This window comes from Molothrus ater, chromosome 1, assembly GCF_012460135.2.
Source record: "Molothrus ater isolate BHLD 08-10-18 breed brown headed cowbird chromosome 1, BPBGC_Mater_1.1, whole genome shotgun sequence".
Lineage (NCBI taxonomy): Eukaryota > Metazoa > Chordata > Aves > Passeriformes > Icteridae > Molothrus > Molothrus ater.
The window spans coordinates 151819629-151845496 of record NC_050478.2 but is presented as its reverse complement, the minus strand read 5'-3'; the positions used below and the strand labels follow the sequence as shown (position 1 = coordinate 151845496).

At 50.8% G+C, this 25868-nt stretch overlaps 1 protein-coding gene across 2 annotated transcripts; it reads right to left on the bottom strand.

Annotated features, from left to right (window-relative positions):
- Positions 1 to 494: 494 nt before the first annotated feature.
- RHPN1 (rhophilin Rho GTPase binding protein 1) lies at positions 495 to 25289 on the bottom strand. 2 transcript variants are annotated; one of them, XM_036406916.2, is made up of 15 exons: positions 24347 to 25289; positions 16845 to 16963; positions 12644 to 12772; positions 10411 to 10486; positions 10066 to 10143; positions 9135 to 9259; positions 8578 to 8744; positions 7887 to 8074; positions 7622 to 7778; positions 5435 to 5554; positions 3413 to 3607; positions 3097 to 3173; positions 2209 to 2355; positions 1113 to 1271; positions 495 to 1017 (listed from the first exon to the last, which is right to left on the bottom strand). In XM_036406916.2, exons 1-15 carry the CDS (start codon positions 24434 to 24436, stop codon positions 820 to 822), a joined length of 2025 nt encoding a protein of 674 aa, XP_036262809.1. In that variant the 5' UTR covers positions 24437 to 25289; the 3' UTR covers positions 495 to 819. The 2 variants fall into 2 exon arrangements, with proteins under 2 accessions (XP_036262809.1, XP_036262810.1); XM_036406917.2 differs by having other exon boundaries at positions 16845 to 16960; positions 24347 to 25288.
- Between the last annotated feature and the right edge of the window lie 579 nt (positions 25290 to 25868).

The window sequence follows — 25868 nt, the reverse complement described above, 5'->3', positions numbered from 1 at the left end:
TTAGGAGTTTAATAATCTGGAAGAGATATCTTCCTGGAATTTTAATCTCCTCCCAGGAAAAATAAACCCCCCCCCCCCCAAGGCTCTTAGCTATTAATCTCCTCACAGAATATTTAGGGCAATCCACGTCTCCTGATTAAAAAAGCCAGACAACAACTGCACGTTAAGTCCTTCCCTTTTCTTCCAAAGAATCCGGCTGGGCAGTTGGGCTGGATTTTCTGAGTCAAGGTGGGGGTTCATTCCACCAAAAAAAACACCCCAAAAGCACTAAAAATGATCAAACCATCCTACTTTGTTGGGATAGCCCCACCTGGGAGATGCTGCCTGGGTTAGACCCTGTGATGGGATCACCACAAGTTATCCATGCCCGTGCTGTCCCCTCTCCCAAAAAATGGGAGCCTGGAAGGATTCAGCTGAAGGATTCAGCTCCTCCAGCAGCTCTTGGAGAGCAGCTCCATCTTGTGCCTCGCAGAGAAAGCCCAGGAGATGCTACAGAAGGTGACACTTTTGCTTTAATGGCTGGGGCTGGCTTTGGCCAAGCAGAAGACACAAACCGGGCCCTGCTTTAGCACAGCTCCCCCCGACCCCCTTGAGAGCAAAAAAAAAAATAATCCCAAAATTAACAATAAACCCGAGTTTCCCCCAGATTGAGGGGCTTGTTGGACACAGGAGTTGGGAGGTGGAGGTGCCTCGCTCACCTCTCGGCGCGGATCCGACCAGCGGCGCATTCCCGGGTCTGGGAGTCCTCACAGCCCAGCCAGGCTTGGGAAACTTCCCGGGCAGCCAGTCCTGGAGCTCAGGGGACACCATGGAGCATGGTCAGTACATGGCCTCGTTGTCCCCCACGGCGGTGAAGGGGACACCACTGTAGGTGCTCTTCTTGCTCCTCTTGCTCTTCTTGCTCCACACCAGCAGCGTGCTGGCGCTCTTGCTGTTCATCAGGCTCTTCCTGCTGTTCTCCTTGTTGCTCTTCAGCATCCCAGATCCCGAGGACATCACTGCTGCCTTCCTGTCCGCCTGGTTGGGAAAGGTGGAGAGAGAGGGGAGTGAAGCCAGGGCAGCACCCAGAGAGCTCCAAGGAATCCCGTGGTTTCCTGCGGGGTGTGACTTACGGCTTTGGGGCATTCTGAGCCCTGCAGGGTGATGACTCCAATGTCCACCCCCTCCTTCCCGGTGCTCTTCAGGAGCTGGACAACCTCGGCGTGCTTGGACCACTTGCAGTCCTTGCCATTCACTGAGATGATGTAGTCCCCCTCCTTCAGCCCAGCTTCCTGCAGGGAATGAGGGAAAACGTCCAAGAGAATCTTGGAATGGTTTGGAAGGGACCTTCAAGATTATCTAGTCCCACCAAGGACACTTCCCACTATCCCAGGTTGCTCCTTGGACACTTCCAGGGATGAAGCAGCTGCAGCTTCTCTGGGCAACCTTCCCAATACCCATCTAACCCTGCCCTCTGGCTTTGGGAAGCCATTTCTTCTCATCCTGGTAATCCATCCCTTGTCCCAAACCCTCTCCAGCTTTCCTGGACCCTTTTAGGCACTGGAAGGGGCTCCAAGCTCTCGCTGGAGCCTTCCCTTCTCCAGGCCGAGGAGAAGACACAACTCTGCTCCAGATATGGACCATATCCTGTCCACATCCCAGTCTTTGGGGAGATTTGAGTTTTCCAAAGAGGGATGCGATCCTGCTGCTAAGGAGAGTGTTGTTCCAGAGATGCTGGGATTTGGAGGGATGGGTTGGTACTGAGGGAGCAGAGAGACCCTTAGGGCATCCCACCAGGATTCTCCAGCATCTTCTGATGGAAAACAAAGCTGCCCCTGTTTTTTGGATGTGCCATCTTGTTCCAGCCACTGTCACTGCAGAAAACATGGAATTTTGCTCAGTTTTTAACTGCTGGAAGCCCATCCAGCTCCCTTGTCCCTTGTGTTGGGATGTGCCATCTTGTTCCAGCCACTGTCACATCCCAACACAAGGGACAAGGGAGCTGGATGGGCTTCCAGCAGTTAAAAACTGAGCAAAATTCCATGTTTTCTCCTTAGCTATCTCCTAAAAATTAATCATTTCATGACGCCCACCTGCAAACCCCAGCCTGAGCTCCAGCAGGGATGAGTCTCCTCCTGAACTCTTTTAAGACTTAAAAACACCTGGAATCCCTCCAGGCAGCTCCCTTCTGGCATTCCCATGGGAATAGCAAGAAATTGGGATACTCACAGCAGCGCAGCCCCCTGGGATGACCCCGGCAATGAGGACGGGGGAGTCTCCTCGCAGGGTGAATCCAAAGCCGTTCTCTCCTCTCATCAGGTGGACTCTCCGAGCTGGATACCACTTGTTCTTGGCTGAGAACACGGAGAGGGGGCCCTGGGATGAGGCAGAAACATGGAATGCATCTTTTCAGCTCCCTGGAACTGTGCAGCCTTGTAAAAAAACCCATTTCAGGGATGGGGAGGGGGCAGAGGAAGAAAGCCTGTCTTTTGCAGGGAAAACAGTCCCATCATCCAAGAAGAAATGATGGAGGCTGAAGCTGTCTGGACCTGGGGGATGCCACCAGGGGTTGGTCCAGGAGCAGGGTGGAGGGACAGGTCACTAGTTCAGGGTCACTTTTCCCCAATTCTTTCCCATTTTCCCCTCTTTTTCTGCTTTTCCATTCTTACAGGAGCAGGATATTCATGCCTGCCCTAGGGCTGAGATGCACAAACTCTCCCTGGGGTACTCAGGGATGATCCCACCACAGATCCCACCACTGTCCTGAATCCCAGTCCTGCTCCCCAGGACCCTAAAAACCTAAAGAGGGCATGGATAAAGCTCCAGTGGGATTTTCCTGCTGCTTCCTGCCACCGAAACCCTTCTTCCCAAGGGTCTCTTGGGAAAAGCCCACCCAAAATTCCCGTGCCTGCTCCCCTGTCACCAGATGAGCTTTGTGACCCATTTGTGTCACAGACACAGATCCCAGCCCTCCTCCTGCTGCTCCTCCTTGGAATACTGCTGGAGAGAGGGAGAAGAGGCTGCAGGAGGAAGGAATCCAGGCAAGCAGAGCATGCAGGGGAGGAGGAGGAGACGGCTGCTCCCTCGGGATATTCCCGTTCCTGGAGCTGTACGTACCAGCCTGTGGAAGAGGTCGGTCACCTTCACCTGGGAGAAGTTGGGGGATTTGATTTCGGGTTTCTGGTGCGTTTTGGCTGATAGGAGGGAAAGAAAAGCACAGATGGGGGTGACCTCAGGCAGCTGGGGCAGCTGCTGCCATCCCAAAGAGGGACAGCATGATCCCATAAGAGCCAGGACCTAAAATCCTGGAATAGTTCAGACTGGAACTCAGAGATCATCCAGGCCAACCCCCCTCCATAGTACAATTCCCCATGGAGTCCTTTCCACCCACAAACCCCCTCCCCACCCACAATCCCAAAAAACCCCCACTCACGATGGATGTCCGGAGCCTCTCCCGTCTCAAAGAAATCCTCCTCGTGGTCGATCTCGGAATATTTGCTCAGGGAGCGTTTGTGGGCGAAGGACAGGACCTCCTGCAGGATATCCATCTTCCTTAGGATCTTGCACAATCCATGGATCCTCATGGCCTCCTCGTGCTTCATGATGGCTTTTTTGAGGTGAGCTTTGCCTGCGAGGGAGCAGAGGGAGCTGAGCCCGACGGAGCGGCAGCTCCGGCGCCGTTCCCGCTCGGCTGCCCACGGATTTCAGGAGCGGTGCCACCACCCTGCTGTGACTCAGGGACAGCCCAGTCACGTTCCCAGCCCTAAATGGGGTCGGTCCCAGCCCGATGGAGGGCTGGGAAGGGACCTTGAAGGGTGACCTAGTTCGCTCCCCTGACAGCAGAGCTGGCAGATGTTCCTGAAAAACCACCCCCGACGTCCCTCCTCACGCTTAACCTCAATCTCCTGAGCAAATTAACTTCTCTCCATCGCCTCGGATCCCTGGAGAATGGGAACACGGAGAACAACCCAGGCCTGTCCTCCTTGGGAAGGTGCAACACGTCCCTGTTTTCTAGGCTAAGCCTTTATCCTTGTCCTGCAGGTTCTGCTCTCCATCCTCTGCTCCTTGCTCCTCTCCACTTGCCTTCAGCGCGTTCCCACCCTCGGGAAATGGAAGTGGTCGGGAAAGAGGAGCTGAAATTCCAGTGACCCACGGGTATCAACGCAAAGCATCTCCTCCGTGGGAAACTGCAACCAAGGCAGCCGTATCCAAGGCTAAACTCCCAGAAAAGCTCTCTCCGTGTGTGTCTCATGGATACACGTGTGCCTGTGGCATTTCACGTTCAGGACACACGGTGGCAACAGAATCCAGGGAGATGAGGTCTGCTCCAGACTCCTGGAATCCACAGCCAGAGGAACTTAAATACCGAGGGAATGTTCTGGGGTTGGATGGAAAACAGAGAGGAGATTCCCCCCATGGAGAATTTTTATCAAATCTATAAATTGTGAAATTATGGGTAATAATAATAATAATAATAATAATAATAATACTAAAATCATGGAATGGTTTGGGTTGGGAAAGACCTTAAAGCTCATCTCATTCCAACCCCCCTTCCATAGGGAAGGATAGCTTCCAACATCTCAGGTTGCTCCAAGCTCTGTGTGACCTGATCTTGGACACCTCCAGGGATGGAGATCCACAACCTCTCTGGGTTTTTCCCTTCCTGCAAACCAAATCCAAGCTGAGCTTGGTGCCTGCACATCTATTTTTTACCAGGAATGTTGAACAGAGCCTGTTTTCCCCAGGAAAATCAGGCAGAGCTGGAAAAGCTGATGCAAACCACATCTGAGTGTGTTGGGGTGCTTTCACCATAAAACACTTGGATTTTGGAGTTTATTTGGAGGTTTCCAGTGAAAGCTGGCTGAGCATCCTGAAGGATTTTGCTGAGGCCAAACTCATTCCTGGTGGGATCTGCCTCCTTCCACACGTGTGCAAGGAGGGACAAGAGCTCCTGGGGGAGGCAACACCCCAAATTCTGAGTGCTGAGTTTGCTCTTGGTGCGGCCCTGTTGAGGAGGGGCTGCCAAAACACGACTTCAGCTGAATAAGCAGCGTCTGTTCTTTCCCTGGAGCTGAAATCCTGCATGGGAAGAAGTTCTTGTCTCCCAAGAATTCGCTGCAGCTGAAAAAGCCACCCCCTGAGCATCTGCTGTGTCTTGTTTTCCAGCCAAGTCAGCCCAAACCAAGGAGCTTCCAGGATCTTTGTGTCCCTGTGGATTTCCATGTAGTGTTGGGTGATGTTACCTGGCTTGGAACACCTGGAATTTTTCCTGTCAGAGCTGGACAGGTTGGGACAAGCACCACGAGTTGGTCCTCACACCCTCAAGGGGACTGTGATGCTTTCCTGCTTCCCAGGAGAAGAAATCTGCTGAGAAATTCCTCTCTGCATAGAGAGATCCCCCCTAAAAGCTCATCATTTGTGGGAATTGTGGTGGGATCCAGAAATCTGTGCTCACCCAGCTTCCTCCTCTCCTCGGGATCCTGCAGCAGGACACGAAGGGATGGCCCCTCTGGCATGGTGACATGGAATTGCAGGAAAGCCTTCTCCTGTTCCAGCAGCTCGGCATCCGAGGGAGCTGTGGGAAGGAAATGGATGGGGATGGGATTAGGGAGAGGTCAGAGCCACCCAGCCCCCCATGGCAGTGGGGACAAGGAGGTCACATCCACATTCAGGTGGCCCTGGCAGCACCTTCCTGTCATCCTACCGCGGCCTGCAAGGAATGAGGAATGGGGCCAGGGATGATCCCAGCAGGGATGCACCAGGATCTGAAGTTAAGGGCAGGATTTGTCCTGAACACAGATTTTTTTCCTCTTTCCTGCCTTCCTTTGCTCCAGTGTGGAAGCAGGATCGGGAATAGAGAGCCCTGGGGGATCACTGACAGGGAGACAAATGAGACAACAAAATCAGGGAATCATGGAATGGTTTGGGTTGGAAAGGACCTTAAAGATCATCACATTCCAATCCCTTTCCACAAGGAGGGACACTTCTAATGGGCTGCAAGCCCCAGCCATTCTGGCCCAGGATAATTCCAGGGATGGGGCAGCCACAGCTTCTCTGGGAATTCCAGTCCAGGAATGCTCCCAGGAAATAATTCCTTCCCAACATCCCATCTATCCCTGCCCTCTGGCAGTGGGAAGCCATTCCCTGTGTCCTGGCACTCCATCCCTTGTCCAAAATCCCTCTCCAGTTCTCCAGGAGCTCCTTGAAGCACTTGAAGGGGCTTTAAGATCTCCCTGGAGCCTTTTCTCTATCCCACAGTGCAACCAAGGAGGTCATTCCATGGAAAAACAGAGATGGATGCAGCTCTCCCAGGCTCTCCAAACCCCACACTAGGCTTTTTTAACCCTTTTTTCTAGCCCAAATTGTTCCTAATCCTCTTTGGCTCACTTAGGGCTGCACAGCAGCCTCTTTCCCTGGACACAGATTGGGATAAGAAACAACCCAGAATATCCCAGGGAGTTTTGTTGCTCCAAACAGAGGATCTCGAAGCCTGGTGGGCACTGGGATCCAGAGGGCTGGGAATTGGCAGCTCCAGGGCTGGGTCTCCCTGTGCCAGCTCCTGCCATGTCAGCATCCCTGAGGGATTAAACTGCAGCGTAAGGAATTTATTCCCAGCTGGTTATGGAAGCAAAACATTTGTTATTCTGACAAGGGAGAAGTGTGAACAGGAACATGAGCTCCCAACAGCAGGCAAAAAAATTCCTAAATGAGGCATCTCCTGCAGATTTCTGCTTCCCACAGTGCCTAAGGTCACCAAAAATTTTAAGGGGAAGGTTTGCCCTGCCCCTTGGTACCCCATGGAATCCCATCTCCATCACCATCCTCTCCTCTTTGGATCTTTAAGCCCTTCCAGCTCCACATTATCCCCCTCTCTCCCATCTCCTTGCTCAACCCAGCTTCTGCAACGCCCACGTGGCACAAGGAAGATTTTGGGCAGGCTCTGGAGCGGGGGAGGGTGTGAGGACAGTCTGGCAGCCACTGGTCACAGCACTGGTTTTGGCAGCCAGCCCTCAAAAATCTTCACCAGCCACCCACCAGGTGACACCAAAGGTCACCAGGAGCATCTGCTGCCCACCCCCGGATCCTCTGCTACAGCCCAAAATTGCTCCCAGGGTGTTGGAGGTGGCAGAGATGGAGATCAAGGGTCACGTCTTGAAGTCACGCTCCAAGTGACTCCATGGAACCATGTGTACCTTGCTGCCACCACCCTGAGGGTCCCAGGACACCCATCCATGAGGCTGGAAGTCAAATCCAAGGTATTTTTGGATTTATTTTTGGATTTTTGAAGCCCTCAGCTGGCCCAACACAAGGTGACCCAAAACAGGCAGGTGACCCTTATTTCCCCACCCAGCCCCAAGGGGGACAGCAGGTGACATCCCTCCAGCAGCTTTTTCCTCCCCTTCTTAAGGATTTTTCCCTGTGGAAACCAGAAGTATGGAAAAATCCGCCTTGGGGATGAATTGCTGAGTCCACAAAGAAGATCCACAGCTCACACAGAAGATCCACAGCATTCAAAAAACTTTGGGTGTTGTATCCATAACCTCTTTTTTTTTTTTTTTTGGGAATCCCTCTCCAAAACCCAGGAATAAAGTGGAATTAGTACTTGGATGAGCAGGAAGCTCCCTCCAGGCTGGACACTCACCGGGGCAGTCGCAGAGGGCGATGGCAGCAAAATAATGGGAGAGGGCTTTGAAATGCTCCGACTTGACTTGGACCATGGTGGTCCAGGAGAAGGGAACATAGTCCTTGACGTGGGGCTGGCTCATGGTCTGGTGCACCAGGGAATAAACATCTTCCACCTGGGAAGAGGGAAGGGAGAAGAAATGGAATGCAGGATGTCCCTCAGGAGATGGTGACAGTAGGGACCACAGAATCCCACCAAATCCTCTCCCTCCCAGAATCCTCACCCTTGCTGCCTCCTGAGCCAGCTGCAGGCGGGACAGGAAGTCGTTCTGGGCACGCAGCAAGGTCATCTTCTCAAAGACACACTCCTGGACCTGGGCCACCATCAGCCTCACCAGCATGGTCAGGGAGGCTGAACTCATGTCCAGGCTGGGAGCATTGGAGAAGTTCTCCTTCAAGTAATTAAAGGCACCTGGAGGACAGAGAGAAGCTCCTGGAAGTTACCAGGCTTGTGAGGAAGAGAATCAAACTTTGGGATCAGGCAGGTTTCCCTCCAAAAACAGGTTGCCCTGCAAGGATATCAAATATCTCACCAGTGGTGAGATGTCAGGGGTGGGTGAGAAGATCTGAGGTCCAACCCTTGCCAGCTAAACCATCCTTGTGCCCAATTCCTTCTCCAAAGCCCTGGGTGATCCCAGTTCCAGGCTCTGTTTTTTCTATAGGGAGATGGATCAGCATCTCTCCTCTCCACAGCTGGGACATCGTTTTGGATGTCATTCTTTTGAGGGACATCCTTTTTCGCTGTTGGATCATCCCAACTCCTCTTCCCAAACCACACAACCAACGTGGAGCCACCTCGCGCTCTATTCGTGATCCCTTGGGAACACCTCTTCCTACGACTGCTCCCACCCCTTCCTGAGTTTCCGTGGATCATTCCCACCTTTGGGAAGAGGAGGAAGAGGGGAAGGCACTTACCAGCTGCCTTCTGGAAGGCGTCGATGGCCTGGTTGAGGCCAGGCAGGGAGGCGCGGTCCTGCCGCGCTCCGATCTGGGTGTGCAGCGCTCCGAGGTTGAAGAGGACGCTTCCCTTCTCGAAGGCCAGGGCCCTCTGGTGGGATGGGACCCCCGTCAGGGAGTCGTACCTGGAGAAGGGAAGAGACAACAGCTGCCCATCCCCTGGTCACGGTCCCCAAAGTGTCCCTGTCATGGTCCACACGAAGTGTTCTCCCTCGTGGAAAGGGGGTTGGAACTGGATGATCTTGAAGGCCCTTTCCAACCTAAACCACTCCATGATTCCCATGGATGCAGGAGGAGCCTGAAGAGTTTTCAGCACTCAGGTGGGCTTGGAGACACCATTCCCATCATGGTACATCCCATGGGATTTGTGTTTCCCTCTCCCTCCCCAAATTAACCCACCCAAGGCAACAGCAAATCCAAATCCAGGTGTCCACCAGCCGCGGCAGAGATTCCATATGGAAATTTGGATCCTGACTCCCTCCCCACCCAGGTGGGACAGGGAAAGCTGCACCCACCAGTGGAAGAAGACGCCCAGGGTTTTGGTGGGAGGGAAGAACCGGCTGTCAAGGAAGTAGAGCTGGTTGTAATATTCCATCAGGAGCTCCAATCCGGCCTCGTTGCGGCTCGGGGTGCGCATGGCCTGCGGGAATGGGAGAGGAGACAGGGATGGGAAAAGAGGGACAGAGGGACAGGACACAGGGAATGGCTTCCCACTGCCACAGGGCAGGGATAGATGGGATACTGGGAAGGAATTCTTCCCTGTGAAGGTGGAGATTCCATTCCATTCCTGGAATGGAATTCCTAGAGAAGCTGTGGCTCCCTGATCCCTGGAAGTGTCCAAGGCTGGGTTGGATGGGGCTTGGAGCAGCCTGGGACAGTGGAAGGTGTCCCTGCCCATGGAAAGGGTTGGAATTGGATGATCTTTAAGAGCCTTTCCAACCCAAACTATTCCATGATTCTGAGTTTCAATCATAGGGAAAGTCTGGGTGCTGGGACACTCAAATGTGGAAGCAGCAGCCTGGGAGTTGTGCTGGAAAAACTCATGGAAATTCTGATTTTATAAATCCTAGGAAATAAACAGGATTTTTTCTCCTCCTTTCCCAGACTGCTTTAAATTCCCTCTTCTCCAAGGCCTACCTGGAGAGAGAGAAGTTGTTCAGCCTTGCCAGGGATTAATCTATAAATAATGATTGTACTATAAATTTTATTGCTGCTCATTTGTAGGTCAGCAGGGCAACGAGGATACGGAAAAATGAACAGTTCCTGAATAATCTGTAATATTTTGGAACCTATAAACCAAGTCCAAGGTGCTCCAGCATGGGAATGCTGTACCCAAGGACAAATATGGAATTTGGAGAAAGGATGAGGGGAACCCCCAAAGGAAATGTGACATCTCCAAGGAGTGATCCTGGACAAGCCAAATTTCGGAAGCCAAGGGACACCAACCTGTCGCAGCTCCATGAATTCCTTGATTTCCTTTTCATACAGGACACCCTCCTCTCCATAGTGTTCACTGATGAAATCCTGGATTGGGAAACCAAACTTTTATTATTTAAAGGGAGATTTCTGGCAATTTCGTGTAAGAATTTTCCACTTCTGCCCACAAGAAAACCTCCACTAAGTAATAATCTCGTCCCTTTCCTGCTTTCCAGCATCTCCAGACCTTCATCTCTCCCTTTTCCATATTTTAAGTCCAGCTCCTTTCCATGAATTTATTTGTTGGTAGCTTTTCTAAATGGGAAAATTAATTTCAGCTGCTTCAGCATCGATCCATGAAAACTCAAAGCTCACCTTGAGTGGTACCAGCAAATCTAGCTCCTTGGTCTCCTTGAGTCCCAGAGGGATCATGGGAACGCTGATGGATTCACTGGAAGAAGACAAGAACCTCTTTGGTGGTTGGATTAAAAATCTTGGATGGATCCTGTGGAGTGGAGATTAAAAGGAAGAAGCTCCTTGCCCTGGGCTGGTGCTGCTCCTATTAAGAGACTCCACATGGAAAAATGCTCTTCCCAAAAAGATTTGGGAATGGCAGCATAGGAGAAGAAGTGCTAAAAAACCCCCAAATCATTTTATTTTTCCAGCTCCTGTTTTTCAGAGGAACCCTGGATGTTGAGTGGGCAAGGCATGATCAAGCCCTCACCAACACAACAGCCTCCTCTCATTATTCCCCCAAATTGCTGGTAACTCATTAATCAATCATTAACTGGGGAGGAAAACAGGCAAAGGAAGTTATGAAAACCAGGAGAGCAAGGCAGGGAATTAGCACCCACATTTTCCTTGGAACAAACAGCTCCAGGAGCTATAATTAGTGCAGAAAGCCATTACTGCTCATTCCCTAACAAGAATTCCACTGGAATCCAATGTCTGGAATAAACAAAGAGGGTTTTTGTTTGGCCTGGGCAGAGTATGGGGTTGTTGTTGCTGCTCCTGATTTCTTTTCAAACCAGGGCAAGCAAGTGGCAAATTGGGAAAACTGAGCAGCCTTGATGGGGAATGTGCCTGGAAAAGCACGTGGATGGACACTGAAACGTGGATTTGTGGAATGGGTTGGGTTGGAAGGGGCTTTCAAGATCATCCATTCCAACTCCTGCCATGGAGAGGGGCACCTTCCACAGGATCAGGCTGCTCCAAACCCCATCCAACTTGGCCTTGGACACTTCCAGGGATCAGGGAGCCACAGCTTCCCTAAGAATTCCCAGGGAATCCCAGGGCCTTACCATCTTCACAGGGAAGAATTCCTTCCCAATATCCCATCTATCCCTGCTCTCTGGCAGTGGGAAGCCATTCCCTGTGTCCTGTTGCACCATCCCTTGTCCCACGTCCTTCTCCTGGAGCCCCTTTAGGCACTGGAAGGGGCCCTGAGGTCTCCCTAGATCCTTCTCTTCTCCAGGTTGGACATTCCCAGCTCTCCCAGCCTGGCTCCAGCCCTTGGAGCATCTCCAGGACCTCCTGGATCTACTCCAGCAACTCCAGGTCCTTCTGCTGTTGGACCCCAGAGCTGGATGCAGAATTCCAGGTGAGATCTCATGTGAGTGGGGCAGAATTCCCATTTTCCTGCTACCCACCCTGTGGGATGAGCCTGGGACAGGGGGGATTTCTGGGATGTGAGCACATGTGGATGAGGCATTTCCAGCTTTTCATCTGCCAACGCTCCCAAATCCTTTCCTCAGGGCTGCTCTCCATCCCTTCCCCACCTGCCCAGCCTGGATTTGTGCTTGGAATTGCCCCATCCCAGGTGCAGGATGTTGCACTTGGTTTTGTTGAACCTAATGAGGTTCTTCTGGAGCTTATCCAGGTCCCTCTCGATCCCATCCCGTCCCATCCCATCCTGTCCCATCCCATCCTGTCCCATCCCATCCCTCAGCCATGTCACCCACACAACACCTCACGCTGCCATCCAACACCATCCACCTCAGGAAGGGAAAAAGAGGAAAAATCCCAGCATCCCAGAATTTTTTGGGCTGGAAAAGACCTCCAAGATCATTGAGTCCAACCTGTGACTGATCCCCCCCAGCCCAGAGCACTGAGTGTCACATCCAGTCATCCCTTGGGCACTTCCAGGCATGGTGATACCCATCACCAAAATGTCCTGTTGGGAAGAGCTCTGGTGGGATCGTCAGGTCAGTACAAGGGAAGATGGCCCTTTCTTCCCTATTCCTCCTGCTTTGGGACATCAGTGTCCAAAGGATGCTACATCTATCCAAAACATCCCAGTATTCCCTAGGAAAAGCTGATTTTTTTCTCCTTGCAGCTCTAGAAGGGAACCACTGACATTCCCAGGATGAAAGTTTTCCAGGAATTCTGGCCCATACCCAAATCCTCCCCTATCCTCCAGCCACCACCTTGTTGTCCATGACCATGGAAAGGTTTTGGGTTGGAAGGGAACCTCTGAAGGTTGTCCCAACCCTTGGCCATGGGACAGAGCAGGGCGGACAAGGTGAGAGCAGCCTTGCTCCCAGAAAAATTCCATAACAAGAGGGAAAAATGAAATCCCAAGGGAACAGGCTGCTCTTCCCAGACCCACCTCTCATTCTGATACACGTCCATGCTGCTGTTGAGCTCTTCCAGCTCTTCCTTCAGGAGCTGAAGGTTGGAGTTGACGTAGCTCAGCTCCAGAGCCACCGTTTCCTTCACCTTGTGGTTGCTGGTGGCCCTGCAAGAAACCAACGGATCAAATTTCCCTCTTTTTATCCATGAATTTATTTTTTCCACTCGAGACTCAGTTACCCAGTGGTGCAACCCATGTGCATCAAGCCCAGCCTTTCCATAGAATTGTGCCTCTGGGTCTCCAGGTGATGCTGGAAAGGTTTGGGTGGGATGGGACCTCTGAGGGTCACCCCATTCCAACTCCTGCCATGGGACACCTTCCACTATCCCAGGTTGCTCCAAGCCTCATCCAACCTGGCCTTGGACACTTCCAGGGACAGGGCAGCCACAGCTTCTCTGGGAATTCTGTTCCAGGGCTTCACCACCCTCACAGGAAAGGATTTCTTCCCAATATCCTATCCATACTTGCCCTCTGGCAGTGGGAAGCCATTCCCTGTGTCCTGTCCCTCCATCCCTTTTCCCAAGTCCCTCTCCAGCTCTCCTGGAGCCCCTTTAGGCACTGGAAGGAGCTTTGAGGTGTCCGTGGAGTCTTCTCCAGACTGGACATTCCCAGCTCTCCCAGCATTTTGGGATTAGAGAAGTCTGAACATCCAGGTAGAGGCTGAGCCCAGGCAAAACTCATTGCAGTGCAGCATCCAGGAATTCCTGCTCCAGAGCTCCCCTTGCCCATTCCCACTTCACCCCCAGTGCAGTTCCAGCTTGGGCTGTGACCAGTCCAGGTGCTCCCCCATTCCAAACAAACTGTGAGATTTGAGGAGGAAAAACTCATTTTTGGGTGCAAAGAATCCTTGTGGAAAAGAAAGGACTTGTGAGCTCCTGCCTTCCCTTCCCTGCTCCCTGCAGGAACTGTAAACACCAGGGATTGATTCCAGCTGTTCCCAGCAGGACAAGCTCCCAGGCTGATTATTCCCTGCTTATCTCCTCACGAGGAAAGCAGGGAGAGATAACCCAGAGCTGAAAGGGGCTCTGGCTGCTGAACCACGCTGGGATCCAGGGAAAACAACACATGGACAAGCTCTGCTCCACCAGGAAACTGCTTCCCTCCAGCTTTTCCAGAGTATCGCCTTTGACATGGATTTTTTATGGATTAAATCATTCTGGGTCCTGCCCTGCCCTGGTTCAGGGCAGCAGAAGGAGCTCCAGGGTTTTCCTTTGAAAATCTGGTGGTTCAGAGTCTCCTCCTGCCTCTCCTTTGCCAGGATTTTTTGATTCTAAACAAACCAAACCACAGCACATCCAAAGATCCCCATGGCTCTTCCAATGAAAAATCCTTCAGCATTCCTGCAATTCCCCTTATGGCACTGTCAGCTTATGTTTCCATATAAACCAGTATTTAATCCCTATAAACCAAGACTTAATTCCTATTTATCCCCCACACATCCCAACATCTCCAGGACACTGTCAGTCCAATTTTCATCCCATATGGATTAAGGAGAGTTTTCCCTCCTTGTTCCCAGCTGCCAACAATTTTTTTTTTTGTCTCTCAGCAGGCCCCTGATTATTTTCCAGGTGTCTTAGCACAGTTTACAGGAGGATCTGCCCCTAATTTTGCCAGGAATCTGTTACCAGGAGAAAAGTTTTCCTGGGGTACTTGCAAGTGCCACACACAGCAGAAAATCCTGGAAAGGGTTGGGTTGGAAGAGACCTTAAAAATAATGGAATTCCACCCCTTTGCCACGGGCAGGGACACCTCCCATTATTCCAGGTCACTCCAAGCCTTGTCCAACCTGACCTTGGACACTTCCAGGGATCAGGGAGCCACAGCTTCTTTGGGAATTCCATTCCAGCCCCTCACCACCCTCACAGCCAAGATTTCCTTCTAAATGTCCCATCTAATCTGGCCCTATTCCAGTTTAAAGCCATTCCCTGTGTCCTGTCACTCCATCCTTTGTCCCAAGTCCCTCTCCAGCTCTCCTGGAGCCCCTTCAGGCACTGGAAGGGGCTCTGAGGTCTCCCTGGATCCTTCCCTTCTCCAGGCTGGACATTCCCAGCTCTCCCAGCCTGGCTCCAGCCCTTGGAGCATCTCCGTGGCCTCCTCTGGATCTGCTTCAGCAGCTCCACATCCTCCTGCAGTTGATCCCCAGAGCTGGATGCAGAATTCCAGGTGGGATCTCACCTGAGCAGGGCAGACGGACAGAACTCCCCTTTTCCTGCTGCCCACGCTGTGGGATGAGCCCAGGAGATAGGGAATTTCTGGGATTTATTTTGTGATTTATTTTTCTTTCGTTCCAAAAACCTGGACATTTTTATCTCCCCCATTCCTCCACTCCATCCCAGTGTTTGAACAGGAAGGAAGAGGTTTCCTCTGGCTCTTCCCATTTATTTACCCAGCAAACAAATCCACTGATCAAATACCACATAGATTTTTTTTTTCCCAACACCCCATTCCTGCCAGCTTTTCCAGGAAAAAACATGGAAAGGCTGAACAGGATTACTTTTACCAAGCATCAGGCTAGTTTGTTTTTAAATTTAAAGGCAAAATCCCAGGAAATTCTGCTCCAAACTGCTCCAGGCTGGACAATCCACAGTTTTTTCCACCAGCACCAGGCTAAAGATCCAAAGGAATTTTATTCACGCACCACAAATCTTTAATTTTGAAGCAATAACCTTTAGACTTGCAACATAATCCCCCCCCCCTCCTCCTCCTCATCCTTTAATTTCAAGCTTGATTATTCCTTTTTCCAAAGTTTCATAAGCTTGGAGCACCGGAATGCCGAGAAATCAACTTTATTACTCAGCTGGATTTGTGGGAGGGCAGGAGGGAGGGAAAGTGGCTGCTCCAAAGGACACCCGGAGTGCTGAGCCAGCAAAAAAAGAGCCCCCTCAGTGCATTTCCCTGATAATTAAGATGTGTTTTGCATCCCGTTTTTCCTCACTCCCACTTCCCACAGCTCCAATTCCAACCGAAACCAGGCTGATTTCTGCTGAGCCAGCACATTTCCCTCTGTTGTTTGTTTGGTTTTCTTTTTTTAATATAGCACAGGAGAGGCAGAAGTTGGGATTCTGTGGCTTTTTTTCTTTAATTAAATGAGGCACAACAGCATGGATGGAGCAGTGGGATCTCATCCCCCAGGAAAACACCTTTTTTTTAATGGATCAACCATTATCCCCTTCTTCCAGGTGCAACAGGAACACTCCATTGATGTTAAATCATTCCAGTTCCAAAGTGAAAAGTTTATTTTATTTTATTTTATTTGGGATAAAAACAATCAACAAGTTAGTAGAATATTCCCAAAAAATTGTATTTTAAGGCAGATTTATGGGATTTTTAATATTAATGACCCTCCCAGCCTGAAATGTGCTCCAAATATTAAGGGAAAGTGAAATAAACACAAACGATGCTAAAAAAAGTTGTCCTTGGGATAAAATCCCTGTGGATGTGGCACTTGGAGACAAGTGGTGGCCTTGGAAGTGCTGGGGGAATGGTTGGACTCTATCCTGACGGGATTTTCTGAGCTATTTATGATCCTAAAGCTGGATTTCATGGAATGGTTTGGGGTGGATCTTCAGAAACCTCCAGTTCCACCTCCTATCTTGGGCAGGGACTTTTCCCTATCCCAGGTTGCTCCAATCCCCTTCCAGCCTGGCCTTGGACACTTCCCGGGATGGGGCAGCCACAGCTTCTCTGGGAATACCATTCCAGGGCCTCAGCACCCTCACAGACAAGAATTCCTTCCCAAATCTCATCTATCCCTGCCCTCTGGTAGTGGGAAGCCAATCCCTGTGTCCTGTCTCTCCATCCCCTGTCCCAAGTCCCTCTCCAGCTCTCCTGGAACCCCTTTAGGCACTGGAAGGGGCTCCAAGGTCTCCCTGGAGCCTTTTCTTTTCCAGGCTGGACATTCCCAGCTCTCATCCTGGCTCAAGAGCAGAAGGGCTCCAAATCTTGGAACATCTGGACTCACTCCAACAGCTCCATATCCCTTGGATCCACTCACTGGGTTTTCAGACCAGACCTCTGCATTCCAAGCCCAACCTCAGCCACAAATTCCCATTATCCCATCTGCTCCCATCCTGATTTTTAACAATCTTCCAGCAGCTGAATCTTGGATATCAAGACTCTATTCCTCCCTCCAACCAAATTCCAGAGCCAGGGGGATGCCCAGGGGATCAGCACTTACCGGAAGAGGTTTTCTGCTCCCGCTCTCATCCTCATTTCCTTGTTGATCTGTTGGTTGATCCGGGCCCGGCGGTGCTGGAGTTTGCTGCGCTGGGTCTGGGCAAAGGGGTCACAGCCCTGCTGAGAGACAAGGGCAGGTTCTCATCCCAAATCCACGTTTTGGGAGTCAAAAAAATCCCATCAATTCCGTAAATTGTGCACTTTCAGAGCCCAGAGTCATGGAATGCTTTGGGCTGGGTGGGAGTTTAAAGATCATGGAATTCCACCCCTTGCCATGGGCAGGGACAACTTCTATCCCAGGTTGCTCCAACCTGGCCTTGGATACTTCCAGGGATGGGGCAGCCAAATTTTCTTTGGGAATTCCAATCCATAACCTCACTACTCTCACAAGGAAGAATTCCTTCCCAACATCCCATCTAATCTCACCCTATTCCAGTTTAAAGCCATTCCCTGTGTCCTGTCACTCCATCCCTTATCCAAAGTCCCTCTCCAGCTCTCCTGGAGCCCCTTTAGGCACTGGAAGGGGCTCTGAGGTCTCCCTGGAGCCTTCTCTTCTCCAGGCTGGACATTACCAGCTCTCCCAGCCTGGCTCCAGCCCTTGGAGCATCTCCAGGACCTCCTCTGGAATTGCTCCAGCAGCTCCACATCCTCCTGCAGTTGGAACCTAGAGCTGGATGCAGAATTCCAAGTGGAGCCTCACCTAAGCAGGGCAGAGGGGCAGAATTCCCCTTTTCCTGCTGCCCACACTGTGGGATGAGCCTGGGACAGGGGGAGTTTCTGGGATGCGAGCACACATGACCAGCTCACATTGAGTTTCTCACTCCCCAGACCTTCCCCTGCCCCTGAATAACCATCTTATCCCCCTATCCCACGTGTTGCCAGCAGGGATTTCTTTCCCTGAGCTCTTCCCAAACTCAGTCCTGAACAGGAATTCCACATTCCTATCCCAGGGTCTGGACACGAGCCAAGATCCTGGGGGGCTGGAGATGAGCTCAATATGACCCCAAAGCTCAGGAAGAAAAGTGACCCCAAGGCCATCTCCAGGATGTGGAGCACAGGGAGTCAGGAGTTCACGGGGATGCAGGAATGAGGGGCTCACGGAACTAAATTGATTCCATCCCTTCTGCGGCTCCGGCTCGGAATTTCTGCAGACAGGGAAAACACTGAATTCCTGACCTCAGGAAATAGCAGCCACCTAATTTCCCTCTGGCTCACAGTGTTATTATGGGATGCCTCAGGGAATGGGGCATCCCCAAATCCAGGGCCATAAGAGCTCTGCCCAAGTGGGGATGATTCCCATTGAAGATTCAGAGGCATGGAATGAGCCTCTGGAAGATCCCTGGATAAAAAAATCCCTGGTTGGGAAGGCACAAAGCTGGGAGGTTTAAGAGCATGGAAAGGTCTGAGCCTGCAAATCATGGGAAGATCAAGATCCCAAAATCATGGACTGGTTTGGGTTGAAAGAGACTTTAAGGATCATCTCATTCCAGCCCCTGCCCTGACACAGGTTTCCCAGAGAACTTGTGGATGCCCCTGGAAGTGTTCCAGGCCAGGCTGGATGGGGCTTGGAGCAACCTGGGATAGTGAGAGGTGTCCTTGCCCATGGAATGAGATGATCTTTAATGCCCCTTCCAACATAAACCATTCCACAATTCCATGGAATGCCTGATCACCTCTCCGATGGGACCCAGCAAGGAGGAAATGGAAGATTTTGCATTTCCATAGACTTCAGCTTCCTTAAAATTACTTCCTCATATTCAAAGTCCACTGAGTGCTGCTTCCTTTGGAAAAGGGTCTGGGATTAACAGTGGGATTTTCATTTAAGGGAAAGATTGGAGCTCCTAATTGGTCCCTTGGAGACTGAGGAATCAGAGCGACTCCAGCTGGTCCATAAATCTGTGGGATTAATACTTTACAGGGATCCATGAATTTGATTAAAGGAACAAGCTGGAAGCATAAGATCCAAATTATTCTGGAAATGCAGTGGGATTTGAGGAAAACACCCCAATAGCTGCATAAATATTGGGTCTGAAATACTCAGGAGCAAATAGGGGAAAGTTTGATCCAGATTTGTCACTTTTGGATTTGTCCTGGGGGGAATCCACCCATCCTGTTGGCTCCCTAGAGAGAAAAACAATCTAGGAATCAGAGGAAAAAGGGAAAGGATCAGGAAATCAAGCCAAGATGTAAAGAGAAGATGCTCATTAAAATTTCAAGGTTTAATTTCAAATTTCAAGATGAGATCTCTGTGAGCCTAACAGATCCAGAGACAAACTGTATGCGAATATATGCAAATGAGACAGTTCCAGGTTCCCTCTCTGTGCCTCCAGAGCCACAGAAATCCATGCAAACTCAAGAAGTGGAAGTTTCTCTTCTCCAACTCCATCTCTTCCTGCAAATTCCAGCACCCTGGAGTCCTTTCCATCTCTGGCAAAGATTTATTTAGAAGCAGCCAGAGGATTTTAAGGGAATTTTTGTGAGGAAAAGGAGCAAAAACCACCTGGAGACACAGGGGAAGAGGCCTGGGAAGTGCAGGTGGGATGATGGAAAAGACACAAGTAGAAGGATTATCCAAACCCAAAATAAAGATTTTTGTCTGGAGGGAAAGCAGGAAAGTGATGAAGGAAAGAAAGGAGTGGGATGCAGAAGACACTGGGATGGCTCCAGCAGATATTCCAAGAGGGTTAAAACCTCTTCCCTGCAAGAGCCATGAAAGGATTTAGCAAATTGATGTGACTTCTCCTGATGGGAAGCACTAAAGCTGTTTGCAGAGCTGAGGGGTTTTTTTTCCTGGCTTCTCCATCAGGTTTAATGGGATGAGTTCTCAATCCCTATCCAGGCTCCTAAGCCAGCAGCAAAAAGGTGCTGGAAAACCAGGAGCCCCTGATATAAACCCAAAGCCTTGTGAGGTTAAGTCAGGAATTCAAGGATTTCTCGTGATCTCCACACATTTTGCTTTCCTCTACATTTATGAGGCTGGAAAAGTGCAGGAATATGAGATTGCTGCACACCTTCCCTCAAGAGGCTCTGCCTCGATCCCAAAAAATCATCCCTGGCTTGCATGGATCAATAGAATCATCATTCCATGAGGAACAACCAAGCCCCATCTGCAGGAGCTCCTGGAGCATCACAGGAATGTTGTAATTCCACAAATCTTAGAGTAAGGAGGAAATATGGCTCCAGGAAAGCATAAAAGGCCATCTTTAAATCCAAATATAAACGAGGAAAATAAGGAGTCAAGTGAAGAGCATTCCACCTTCTAACAGTTCAAAGGATCCCAAAGCTTTTCCTGTCAGAGTTCCAGCCGAAAACTAAAAACCACAGAATGAGTTTCCAGGGATTTAAACATGACTTACATAAAGGGGGAAAAAAAAAATCCCACCAAAATCCCATTGTTGGGTTCCAAAAGGGATTTTCCTCACTGAATTCTTTGCTCAAGCTCTCAAGGTCACCCCTGTAAGGTCAGAAGAAAGAGAGGCTCTTTCATCCAGGCTTTGGGGTGCACCTGGGGACACCTGGAAAAGGGAATTTGGGGGGGGTTAAGAAGGGGCTCTGGAGATAATCAGACTTTTCCTTCCCGGTTTAAAGGTTTTTAAGGAAGAATGAGCACAGAACTCTTCCATAAATTGTGGAGGAGCCATGGAACAGCGGCTTTTGTTTGTACACAGGGAATGATGGATCAGACATCCATGAAAATGAGTGAGGTGCGGCCAGCCCTGCTGTTTATCACCTGTGACAAAGCAAGATTAGGGACAAACACTGGACTCTGTGATCCCAACAGAGTCCATTCCAACCCATATCTAATGATTTTATTGGAATAAGGCTCTTCAGGCCCAGAAAAATCAGGGGAAATGCCTCACACGGAAGTGACAATGGAACCAAAAATCCTCATCCAGGCTCTCCACATGAGGGGGAAAAAAAGATTCCATAAGACCCTTTCCAGAGCAGAATCAAGCTCTCCTTTGAGGGAGGGCAAAGATTCCCCAGCCTTATCTTCGCAGGGAACATTTGGAATTACTCAAGGGCTTTTGTCACCTCCAGCCACCTCTCCCAGTTCCAGAGGGCCCATCCAGGATGGCAATTAGGAGTCCTTAGGGAATGTTTACTCAGGGTGGACTTTGAACTTCGAACCCCCAGGAGACGAAGCCTTGAGTGACAGCCACACCCTGAGAGTGATTTGTGACCTCAGTGACAAAGACAAGGCACCGGGGACACACTGAATCACCTGCAGGAAGATGTGGAAGCCAGTAATTCCATGACAAAGGGATTGTTTCTGCTCCTTTGTAGCTGGAAGCAACAGAGAAGAAACGAAACTGAAGGATATTAAGTGAAATGTGGGATGGGAAAAGGGGATCCTTGGAAGTGCTGTTAAAGTTTCAAGGAAGAGAGAAATGGAGATGCAGATCCAGCTCCTGAAGAACTAGCACAGATCAGGAACGTGCTGGTAAAATCCAGGCATGGATCTCTCCAAAGAAATGAGGAAGGGGTTGGTAACTGGGAGTTAGAGCCCCAGCAGGAACTGCAGGAAAAGCTCCTGGAGATACTGGGAGAACCTGGCTGGATCCCACAGGCTGCTCCACAGCTCAGCTGCCCAAGACTGGACCAAGCTGGGCCATGTCCAAGACCAGTTTTGGCCACAAAGGAGTCACCACCAGGATTCCTCCCAGTTAGGGAAGCCGGGGAATGCCCAGAGAGAAACTGAGGAGGTTTAATTTGAGCGGAGACTCGAGACATCCATAATGTGGGAAGAGGAGTCATCAGCTGGTGCTGAGCTCAGCTCTACAGCCAGCCCCACCTCCAGGAGACACCTTCCTGCTCCCAAGGACAGGGAATGAAGGAGAGCAGGACTCCAGCCAGTCTGGATCGCTGCCGTGGGTGTGAGCAAACACACTGAGACCCTTTCGTGCCAGGAAAAGGGATATTGAGGGGATGATGGAAAGGGTTGGGTTGGAAGAGACCTTCAAAATCATGGAATTCCACCCCCTGCCATGGGCAGGGACACCTTCCACTATCCCAGGCTTCTCCAAGCCCCTTCCAACCTGGCCTTGGACACTTCCAGGGATGGGGCAGCCACAGCTTCTCTGGAAATTCTATTCCATAGCCTCACCACCCTCACAGGGAAGAATTCCTTCCAATGTCCCATCTAATCTCACCCTATTCCAGTTTAAAGCCATTCCCTGTGTCCTGTCACTCCATCCCATGTTCCAAGTCCCTCTCCAGCTCTCCTGGAGCCCCTTCAGGCACTGGAAGAGACTCTGAGGTCTCCCTGGATCCTTCTCCAGGCTGGACATTCCCAGCTCTCCATGGCTTCCTCTGGATCTGCTCCAGCAGCTCCAGGTCCTTCTGTTGTTGGAGCCCAAAGCTGGACCACGATCCATGATCCCAACCCCATCCAATGGGTCCATGGTCTGTGGCTTCAACCTCAACCCCATAAATTTCTCGCACTAAACACTTACATCCCACTCAAAAAAAAAAAAAAAAAAAAAAAAATCAGGGATTTATTTCCATGCCCTCTCAGCAGCACCAGCGCTTCCTTACACAGAGTTTTTCCTCCAAACAGGAAGCTCCCAAGTGCACAGATGATTCCAGGCTGGAATAGGATAACTCTGAGCACCTGTTTTAATGCCAGAACTGCGCTGGTCTTTAAAGGATTTTCACAGAGCCGCAGCTGTCAGCTGGAATTTTTATTCCTCTTTGGAATCCACAAGTTTTTAAGTCAGGGCAGCACAGGCGAAGTGGCCAAGTGACCCTGCTTTAGCCACATTATCCCGTGGGACAGAGAGGAAAACAAAAGCCAGGGAAGCACTCCACACACAAAAACAAGCTTGGAAATCCTTTTTTTCCCCCCCCATGGTTATCCAGAATTTCCTTCCTTTTTTTTTCCAGCCAGAAGCATTTATGAAATTAATATAAGCAGCTATAAGGCAAGCAGGAAGTGACAAGAAGTGGGTTTTTACTCCCTGAAAATCCATTTAGATAGGAAATTCCCTGTCATGGAATTAATCTCATGGAGCACCCTGGCTCTGAGCTGGGTTTCTGTGGGAGACAGGAGCAGCTAAAACCTCTAAAACCTTTTATTGAGAATATGGTTACATCACAGAGCCTTTGAACAAATGAGGGGAGGATTAAGGTTTTAAATTTCCCAAGTGGCCTCACTGGTGGCTCATGCAGTCAGCAAGAGGAAGGAAAAAATAAAGCCAGGGGTGGGAATAAAAATCTGGGGGATTGGGGGTTTTTAAACAGCACAAAGTGCAGTTAAAAATTGAATTTTAGGAGAGTGAAAGTGCTCTGAGGAGGTGGGGGAAGCAGAGAGTCAGGGCAAGGTGCCAGCAGGAAACAGGTGGATTAAGTCTTCACTCCTAGGACAGAAAACTTGGCAAAAAAAAAAAAAAGATTAAAAATCATTTTTTCAGCAGCATTCAGGATCCCCTGCAAGGCAGAAAATATGGATCCACGCTCCTGATGTTGTCAGGGTGATAAAAACAGCAGGAAAAGATTGTATTGATAATTTCTTTCAAATAACAATAACAAAAATAAAGTAATAGAGCTCATCAGGTGTTCTGCTGCTTTAATTAAAAAATAATCATATTATGACAGAGGCTGCTGATTCCCTGCCCAGTTCTCCCTCCGAAGCTTGGCAATATTTTCCATGTTTTTCTTTGTGCTCTGGACCCAAAAGCAACAAATTGGGAAAAAAGTCCCAAATCCCTCCTGTTAATCTTCCCTCACAAGCAGTACCTGCTCTTTAGACAAGGCCCCGAATTAAACCCCGACCTGGTTTAAGGTTGCAACCTCTTGAGCTGCAGCCCAGGCTCAAGTGACTCCAGATCAGATTGATCCAGGGGAAAAAAAAAAACCAAAAAAAAAAAATCCCTTCCAGAGCTTGGCTGAGTTTCACTTTCTTGATTATTTGGGATTTTTTTTTAGGGGTGTTTTTTAAGTTTTGGGACTTTTTGCAGGAAGGGCTCAGATTATGGAGTGCACTCGCTGCTGGTTTATCCTGCTGGATCTCAGGGGGCAAAACTAATGGGAAAAAACGCTTATATAGACCCAAAAATTAATGTTTTCCATGTTTCCTTGCTCCCTAAATCCTCTCTGACCTCAAGAAATGAGGGGCTGGTGGCAGCCTGAGGGCAATTCCCACTGATTCCATCCCAAATGTTGGTAATTAAACAACAACACCAGAGGAGCAATCAGCACATCCTAACTTCCCTGGGAGTACCTGTCTGGATCAGCTTCCTGTGGGCAAGAAGGAAGAAAAAACCCAAAATCTCAGGGAATGAGGTGAAAAGCAGGTGCTGAGAAGCTTGGGGATGGAGCCAGCAGAAAAGAGGGGATTCAGGAGCAGAATTTTAGGGATGAGGAGCTGGGAGGGCGTTGTTTAGGGCTGTTTATGGGGCAGCAACACCATTTCCACCCCTGGCAGGGTTGGATATCCCTGTGCCCCCATCCATGGGCACAGCCATCCCTATGGATGGGACAGGGATATGGGGCCATCCTCACCTTCCGTGTGCTGCCGCTCTTCGGGCCGTGCAGGAGGACAAGGCCACCGTCCCTGTCCCCATCCGGCCTCTCCTCCTCGGGGGGCATCATCTCCAGGGATGCAACATCCACAGGCTGGGAATGGGGGCCTGGAGCTGGGGGGCTCCTGCTTGAGCTCACAGCGGGGTCTGGGGGCTCGGTGACCCCTCCTTTAGTCCCACCGGGGTCCAGATCCCAGCCCTGTCCTATCTAAGGGCTTAAACCCCTCCTAACCCCTGCTCTGTTCTGTTGCAAAGCCCCCTGCACTCAACATCTGGCCAGATGTGAGCCCACAGCTTCCCTCCGAGCAGAAATAATTTAGGGAAAAGAGGGGACGCAAACCCCCTTTGTAAAGCTACCCCGGGCAGGGGGATGGTTAAATCCCACCAGACCCTAAACGGGGGATGTTTAAACCCCGCCAAAACCCGCTTGGAAGAGCTGCTCTGGATAAGGTAAAGAGGGAGTTTAAACCCCCCAAACTCCCCTGAATAGGGGCGTGTTTCAACCCCTACAAACTCCCCCTATAAGAGTTACTCTAAATGGGATGGGGGGGTTTAAACAGAGAGACTCGGAGTAGGGAAGGAGCCAAACTCTCTTAAAATCCTTTTACAGGGCTGCCTCAAATAGGGGCGGAACCCCCCAAACTCCCTTTTAGAACTATCCTAAATGGGGGGGGGGGGAGGAGGGAAGTTTAAACCCTCCCAAAACCCCTTTTCAGAACTACCCTAAACACACCGCGTTCAAACCCACCTTGTACAGCGACCCCAGATGGGGCGAGGGGTTAAACCCCCCTCCCCTCACAGCCTAAACACCCCCAAAATCCCCCTCCCAAAGATGCTCCAGCCGAGTGGACCCCCCCAAAACCTCCTTCCAGAGCCAAACCACAGCTCCACAGCCCTTCTCCACCCAGACCCCACCCCGGGGTACCCCAGGACCCTCCGGCCGTGCCCCTGCTCACCCCCGGTGCCCCCTCAGGCCCCGCCAGCCCCGCAGCGATCGCGGCGGCTCCGCCGAGCGCGGGGCATAAGGAGGGCGGAGGGGCGGGGGCTTAACTGCCACATAACCAATGAGAGTGCCGCACGGCGTTGATGAACAGTACCACTGCCCAATAGACGCGCGGAATTGGGAGAGGCGTTGGGGGGGAGGAGCGGAGGGGCCGTTGCCCGTGGCAACGGTGGGAATTAGAACGCGGTTGACGTCACGGGAGGCGGGGTTCTAAGCCCCGCCCACAGGCGCGGCTGGAGTCGGGCCGCCCCTCACGGCTCCACAGCTGGGTGGGCTCCCATCCCGGGCCGGACACATCTGGAGGATCCCAGCTCAAACAAGGGGCACGTTCCGCATCCCGACCACATCTGGACGGCTCCCGACTCCAGCCAGGCGATTCCAGCCGCGTCTGGGCCTGTCCCCACTCGCTGCCTCACGTCTGGGTGCTTGTGTGTTCCTACCCCGGTCACATCTGGATTACCCCGCCTACCACAGGGAGCCCCCGCGCCCATCCCAACCA

Excerpts from the sequence above, each read along its gene's own strand:
- RHPN1 (XM_036406916.2), bottom strand. The coding sequence starts at position 24,436 with ATGATGCCCCCCGAGGAGGAGAGGCCGGATGGGGACAGGGACGGTGGC. Across the intron at positions 10,487-12,643 it reads GACGTGTATCAGAATGAGAG|TGAATCCATCAGCGTTCCCA; the intron begins GTGGGTCTGGGA and ends GTCTTCTTCCAG. Across the intron at positions 8,745-9,134 it reads CTGGGCGTCTTCTTCCACTG|GTACGACTCCCTGACGGGGG; the intron begins GTGGGTGCAGCT and ends TCCCTTCTCCAG.